The sequence below is a fragment of the Antrostomus carolinensis genome, unplaced genomic scaffold, assembly GCF_000700745.2.
Source record: "Antrostomus carolinensis isolate BGI_N321 unplaced genomic scaffold, ASM70074v2 scaffold28839, whole genome shotgun sequence".
Classification (NCBI taxonomy): domain Eukaryota; kingdom Metazoa; phylum Chordata; class Aves; order Caprimulgiformes; family Caprimulgidae; genus Antrostomus; species Antrostomus carolinensis.
In genome coordinates, this window is record NW_010338339.1 from 1 (window position 1) to 7586 (window position 7586).

At 54.5% G+C, this 7586-nt stretch overlaps 1 protein-coding gene across 1 annotated transcript in view; it reads right to left on the bottom strand.

Moving 5' to 3' along the window:
• Nucleotides 1–6534: 6534 nt before the first annotated feature.
• Nucleotides 6535–7586, bottom strand: part of ACE (angiotensin I converting enzyme) — a 13742-nt gene continuing 12690 nt past the window's right edge. Inside the window, exons 23-24 of the mRNA XM_029086875.1 lie at nt 7082–7269; nt 6535–6731 (exon numbers count right to left, since the gene is read on the bottom strand). Of these exons, the coding sequence (XP_028942708.1) occupies nt 6535–6731; nt 7082–7269 (385 nt within the window). The remainder of the gene's footprint in view (nt 6732–7081; nt 7270–7586) is intronic.

Below are 7586 nucleotides of genomic sequence, written 5' to 3' on the forward strand. Positions count from 1 at the left end.
GCTCTGTGGGGCACAGGGGTCCCAGTGGGTACCCAGGGCTCTGTGGGACGTGGGGGTCCCACAGTGATGCTGCCCTGCTAGAGCAGATGTTCAGACCTCACCCCCAAGTTCAGCTTTTCTCCTGCCCACCTCTCCGTGCCCGTCAAGGGGAAGGCCAAGAGGACCAGCTCCCTTTCCTTCCCAAGAAATCCCCCCTGGTCACCCCAATTCCCCCAGGCCCACTGCTAAGGCCAGTGTCCACTCAGGGGCTTTTCTATTCTTATTTTATTATGCACGATTTTTCAGGCATGAAATTGGTCTAAGAGGATTATGGTCCATTATCATCAGCAGGAAAAAAAGCAGGAACGTTTTGCTGGGATTTTCAATTAATATTCCAGTGCACCTCAGCAGTACACACGGGAACCAGACCATCCCCATGGGGCATTTGACCCACCGCGTTGCCAGCCGGAGTTGCCTCCTGTCCCTGGGCCAGCAATGCGAGTGGGTGAGCCAAGGCAGGTGCCCTTTCAAACCCATCACAGAGCCCCGGTGCTGCTTTTATCTCTGCCTTCTCATAGAAGTCAGCCTTCCCCAGCGAAGAAAAACTTGTTCTATTGTTGAAGAGGGTGAAAAACCCATTATCTCCCCCCATCCACTCTGCACACTGCCTCTGCCGTGATTTACTGCGAGTCGTGGAGGATGTTTTGCTCTATATTACACAGATGCAGCTTAATAGCATGGGGGAGGGAGAGGGACACGGCGTCCAGGCTCCTGCCTTCTCTGTTTTCTTGTTGATATACTGGGTGACTCGAGGGAGACAGCTCTGTGCTGCAATTTCCTCACTAGGAAATAGGGACACTGGTCACTTGGCCTTGTGAAACCACTCGGAGACTCCTGGATGACCAATTCTGCAAGGGAAAGCAAACGATGATTACTACCGCTAATATGATCGTAATTATGATTATTAATCACCAGGCAGTCAGGATTTAAGGTTGGCCTCCTGCCCTCCTCTCATCCCATAAATCAGTCCAGGATGTTCATGGACACATCACGTGGACACGGATGTGTCTGATGATAAGGGCACGTGCCGGCTGGCAGCCCTCCCCGGCAGGGAGCGGGTCTGCAGAGCGGGGTGCAGGGGCACCACTGGAGCTTTGGGTATGGGACAGGGGACAGCCCCAGCTTCCCCAGCCCCTCGGCCAGGGCTGAGCCTGTGGTGTGACCCCAGGAAGGTTTGTCCTGCTCTGGACATGGTGATGGGGACACTTTGATCCCCATTTCTCTAGCCAGGGAGTCTCATCCCATCATGGGGCTGATGGAAGAATGTCTCCAACCACCCCTCTTCCCCATCCAACCCAGATGGACTTGTCACATCTTTTCCTTTTAGGTTATTATTGACTAAATTCCAGGAGCCTCCCAATGCTCTCATAGCTCTTCCAACCTGCCTCCCCACAGCTCTTCCAGTCCCCCCACTATATCCCTGCACAGCTGGGTCATCCCTAAGGCTGCTGCCCCATGCCCTGCCTTCCTGCCCTCCTTGGAGCACTTTGTGCCCAGACTTCTTTCAATTCCCTGGGTCTTAAGCATATGCTCGCAGTTAATCCTGTGCTTACATTTGATCCCAAACAGGAAGAATTGGGGTCTCTGGGCAAATTCTCCGTCTGTTTGAGGCAGCTGAAGGGCTCCCTCTAATTCAACCGAGCAGTAATCCTCTCTCTCCCTGCTCTGCTCTCCTCCTCCTCCTCCTCCTCCTCCCTCACTCGGTCCCCCCCTCTCCTCCTCCTCCTCCTCGAGTGTTTTTGAGGTTTTGCTCCTTTCCTTTGCTTTCCTTCCTTCCCACACCCTGGAGAATCATTGGGAAATCACCTGATTTCCAGGGTAAAGAAGACCTGGGTGCTTCCCAAAGGGTGTCCTTCCCCTCTCCACTCCTGCAGTTTAAGAGCATAAGGAGCCACCTGGGAGTGCAGGGAACTGTAATCTGTGCAGGAAATTATAATCTGTGCAGGAAATTAATTATAATCTGTGCAGGAAATTATCACCCACCCAGTGAGGGGCTGCCCCAGGCAGGTGCAGGAGCATTGAGTGATGGGGTATAGCCATGAAATGAGGTGTGGATTTGGGGTGGGAGGTGTGGGATGAAGGGGACGGGCGCCCACTTAAATCCCAGCACAGCAGCTGCCGGCTGACGCTTGCGGGGAGAAATGTTTGCCAACGGAGAGACGGCGTTTCTCCACATTTCTGTAATTAGAGCCACACTGCAAACAACCAGCAAGGGAGAGACGGGGCTCTTGCTGTCCCCAAAGCTGCTTGCAGCCACCAAGGGCTGTCCCCAACCAGGCTCAGGTGTCCCTGGCATGGTTCATGCCCCTGCTTTGCCCTTCACTTTTGGAAGATGCTCCAGGGACGTGACAGGGGAGGGAGGAACTGGGGCTGTAAATGGATTTTGCAGGGGGAAGGATGCTCCTTGTCCTGGCTCCCTCCTCCACCTCATCACTCCAAATCCTGATGTATTTTTCCAGGCTTTCACTGCCGAGCTGTTTGTTTGCTAAGTATAAAATAAACCCACTCAAACCAAACAATGGTTAAATGTGCAGCCAAAATTAACCCTCATCAGCCTGGGCTTTCCGCCACACCATCCCAGGGGAGGTCTGATGGGAGGCTGCAAACCTGGGAAGGACTTGGTGACATTAAACCAAGTCACAGACTTTGTTTCCTGACAGGAGCCACTTCCCACTCAGAAGTGGCAGGAAAAGCTGCAGGAACTTGGCTCTGGGATGTGGTGAGCTCGGTTCATGGCAGCCACACTGGCATCCTGCCCATCCTTACTGCACAGCGGGGAAACTGAGGCACGGGTCAGGCTCGTGACTCGCCTGTTGTCCTTGGGGCTAGGAGGATGGATGGGGTGAGCAGGAGGCTGCAGTAACTCACGGTGATGCTGCAGGGAGGGCAGGATGCGGCCGCAGGAGGAGGTTGGCTGTGGCCACAGTGGGTCTGTTTGGCTGGGAACCCTCCTGGGCATGGGGGGAGAGGATCTGAGTGCCACGGGCTCCCTGTCCTTCAGGGCTCCAGCACTTTCAGTCTGGGGTGATTCTCTCCCTGTCACCTGTGAGGTCTTGGTGGGGAGACAGTGTCAGCTCGAGGGGGAGCCCCAAAGGTTGTGCACAATCCCCAGCAGCATGGGGACATGGGCTCAGCCTGCTTTGGGGTCCTGCTGCCGAGGCACCCCGAGGAAGTGAGGTGGGGGGATGCTGCCCATGTGGGGATGGGGAGGGGGTCAGCCCAGTTTGCACCCCCGGGTGAGGGTGGCACCCAACTGGGTGCCCAGTGCCTGGTGTCCATGAGTGAGGGTGGCATCACCCAGGTGCCTGATGCTCAATGGAGGATGGAGGGGACACGGGGAGGGTGGGGGTGTCATTTCGGCTGGACCTGGCCACTGTCGCCCTTGGTAGGGAACTGTAGCTAAGCCATAGGGCTGGGGAGAGTCTGAGCTTGCTGGGTGGTGGACTTTGGGGTCCCCCGCTTGCCCCTCACCCTCAAATTCACCCTTACCCCCTCAGCCCTAAACAGCAGGGAGGGAAGGATGGTGCTGGCACCACAGGCAGGGATGGGGAGTCCCCACATCCCTGTGACACGGTCCCCCATGACGTCCCCCACACTGCCTACCCCATCTCCCCCACCCAGTGGGGCCCCCACTGATGGCCCCCAGCTGCTGCCAAGCTGTGGCTGCATATTTCCGAGTGCTCCTTGTCCCTGGGGAAGGGGAATGTGAGGAACGCGGCCCCGTGCACCCTGCCTGCTCCTGCCCGGCCACCCGCCGACTAAAAAAAGCCTGCTCCGGCCCGGCCACCCGCCGACTAAGAATAGACCAGGCTTGGCTGTGCCCCTGCCAGCACCGAGGGGCCACGGGGTGTGGGAAACCCCCCCCCAGCCACCTTCCCGTGGTAGATAATGAACATTAAAAAAAATGGACAATGTCTTTCTGCAGTGCACAAAGGGTCACGGAGCTGGGGAAGGGAACCCAAGGTGTTTCTTGCTTTGAATTCATGTGATTTTTAGATCAAATCTCCCCTCTATGAGCTTCATGCACAGGTAGGGTGGTGCAGGGCAAGCCCTCCCCCCACCCCAAACCTGGGGTACCTGCTGCTTCCTGAGCTCCCTGTCAAGGAGTTGGGTGAATTGAGGAGGAATCTCCTCTTTTTTCTGCTCTTTTTTCTTTTTTTTTAATTCTTTTATTTTTTTTTTCTCCTTAGGGAGTAATTTTGCTAAGCCTCCTAATTTCAGCAGAAAGCGTGATGCAGGAGCCAGAAGGCAGCAAAATCTCTCCAGATGTTGTTGCAACGGGGCAAGGAAATCATCCTCGCTTTAAAGGTACCTTGTGAAACATTGGTGTCAGCTTGACAGAGCCCTCAGGGCACCAGCCCACCTTAATTACCCTGAAATCTTCACCTGGACACCCCTGGTCCTGGCTCATCAGGTCAATTTAAGGTCAAGGTGGGACCTTCAGTCTCCCCCTGGGCTGGTCTGGGCATAATCTTGTATCCAGCCCCATCTCTTGAGTGGAATGTTGGACCTGTGTTGAGGGTAACCTGGTGTCCAGCCCCATCTCATCTTCTGCATGGACCTTGGACCTGTGTTGAGGGTAACATGGTGTCCATCTTAATCTGCTGCACGAACCTTGGATCTGTGTTGAAGGTAACCTGGTGTCCAGCTCTGTCTTCTGGAGGGACTGTGGGCTTGGCTTGTCTATCTATCTCTGACCAGGAGGCCACAGCTCAGTGCACTCATCACCCACCTTTGTAGTTGTTTCCAGTGTCCATTCCAGGACAGAGTCAGCTCCTATGTGGATTCTCTGATGTCTAATTAGGACTGACCTTGTGTTGCAGTCCCTGAGTGTTCAATGTGGCTCCATTTTATTTATTTTATTTTTTTTTTTTTACCTCCAGAAAGCAATTTTCATGAAACTTTTAAGTTCTTGATGATTTTGGAGACCTCTGTTCCTCCAGTCATGGAACAAAAAGAAACCACAGGGCTCAAAATCACCAGTGAGAAGCTGAGCTGGATGTTGCACACCTGCACCATCCTGCCTTCCCAGGCTGAAAATACACTTGGCTTCCAACCCAGCTCTCACCATGCCAGGTCTCTGCTCCGTGAGCATTGAGCTGCCGGGAAGCGGGGAGAGGAGGGTGCCTGGTGTGTCGGGATATAAACCAGACACATCAGGATACGGCCATGGGAAGAACATGGCGTCATTGCAGGCGGCTGGGGTGGTTGCTCCTCAGTTCTGGGGTTTGCAGCAGAAGGATGGTCAGGGTTTGGTTGGGGTTTCACCTCCCCACAGGTGTGTTCTGCTTGGAGGAGGATTGAAAACAACCAAACAATGGAGCGTGGGCAGGCAGAGACCTGCCTTCTGCTCCTCTCCTGGGTGTGATGAGCCTCTTCTGGGCTTCAGTTGCCCCATGACCGAGGGCAGAGGCCATCAGATGGGAAATGAGGGGTGGGTCATCCCAGATCCCCTCATTTCCCCTGCTACTCCAAGCTGCAGCAGATCACGGCTCTTTAAGGCTGCAATAATCCCCAGCCTGGGATTAGTTTTGCACCTAATCACTGCAGAACAAATACGAAGTTTTATTTACAGAAGCAGAAGAAAGACGAGGAGAGGAAAAAAAAGCCTCAAGCACCGCTGATCCCGAGATAATCAGGAGCTGGAGGGCGGGAGATGATCGCTGACCTCGGAGCCCACCCAGCTCTTACATAAATGCAGCAGTCATCAGCTCCAGCTCTGTCCTAACTTGGGTTTGGTGACCCTTTGAACAGTTCCAGGCTGGACTTCAGGGATTTCTGACCCCAATTCATTCCCTTCCTTTGGCATCTGCTCCATGGTGAACCCACCAATGGTCAGTTGTGGTGGGAGCCATGGTTTTGGGGAGGGTGGAGATGCTGCCAGGGGATGCTGAGCTTTCATGATGGGGATGGGGGAGGTTGGGTGCTGCAGGTGTGTTGCCCCAAAGCCAGGCTGGTCCCCAGGGATTTGTATTTGCTTGAGGTAGCAGCTCTCCAGCTTGAGAGCACTGTCCCACTGAGATCCCAGCCCACCTGCAAGAAGGAGCCAAGCTGCTACTCTGAGGGTGACCAGACATGGGTTTATTTTTCATCCATGCAAGCCAACAGCCTGGCAGCAGGCAAACCTGGGCTGAGAATGTGCTCTGTCCCTCCCCAAACTGCCCTCTGTCACTCAAAGTCTCTGTGGCTTTGCCCACAGGCTGGAGATGGCTGGTGGATGTCCAGGCTGGACCAGGTCCCAGCCCTGGGTGCAGGGGCAGCTCCGTGTCTGCCTGTCCCTGAATTTCTCTTCCCCTGATGCAGACGTTGACAAATAAATAGCTCTTCTGCTTTGGCTCTTGCATAGTGGAAAAAAACATCTGACCTGATTGGAGAGACGAGTCCTGGGCTGTGGAAACCCATGGCTTCATTGGCAAATATGCCCATGGCATCACTGCCAGCCTGGCCAAATGCCCACGCTTGCACCCTGTCCGTGCTCCCTCACTGATGGCTGCTTCATTTCAGTTCCATTTCTGAGCTGGATTTGAAGGCCTTTCTCCTGGATAAGAAGACCTTGACGCCCAAGAAGATGGTGGTGATCAGGAAGATGAGTGCCAGGGCAAGCAAGACCCAGCCACCTGCTGTGGCTTTACTGCTGGTCAGGGACATGCCCAGGAAATCAGTTTGGCTGGAGCTGGCTTGGGCTGGAGTGGCTGGAAAATGAAGAAATGAGAGATATAGTTGGTGCTGGTGCCTCTGGGCTGGGGTGTGTTGGGTCACCAGCTCTCCTTTTGCTTTTCTCTTGGGTGCTGTGTCCCCTTTAGACTCAGCTCCATGGGAAACAGTTGGACTCAGTGATCTCAGAGATGATGATCTCTTTTCTAACCAAACAATTCTATGATTCTATGAAATCAAGGAGAAGCATCCAAACACCTTGTGAGTTTTGGGGTAGCCAAGGGGCACCAAGACAGCTCCATCCGTCCCATGTGCCCCATCTTGACCTTGGTGAGGGCTGAGCTCTGCCCCATCATGGACTTGCTGTGCTTGGCTGAGCCCTGCGTACCTGTGTAAGGAGTCCAGCTGTACTCGGGCCAGCCCAGGACCTCCCTGTTCTTCTCATTCTCCTTCACCAACCATGTCATGAGCGGCTCGAAGTAGCTCATCAGGGCATCAGCTGACATGTTGGGCTGCCCTGTGATGAGCTCCATGGCTTCAGGCCATGGCTTGCTGAAACCCAGCTTCAGGGCCTCCCTGTAGCAGGAGAAACCAGCTCTAGTGGGTTGCCCATCCCCCTCTTGGCCACCAGCCCCTTCCCTTTCCCCCAAGGTTTGGGGCTCTGGGTGTCAGCAACCCTGGGTTCACTCTGTGGCCCCAGCACCACAGAGCTACCAGCCCAGAGCACAGGGAAGGAGGTTTTGCTTTGGAGTGGGGGGTAAAGGGTTAAAACCCTCCAGTGAATCCACCCTGATGCAGAGCAGTTCCTGGTGAAAGGAGGTAATTTTGCAGGTGGGTTTCTTGACGAATGGGGTTTGTTTTCCCTAAGGAACAGGGGGCTGAGGAAGAGGAGG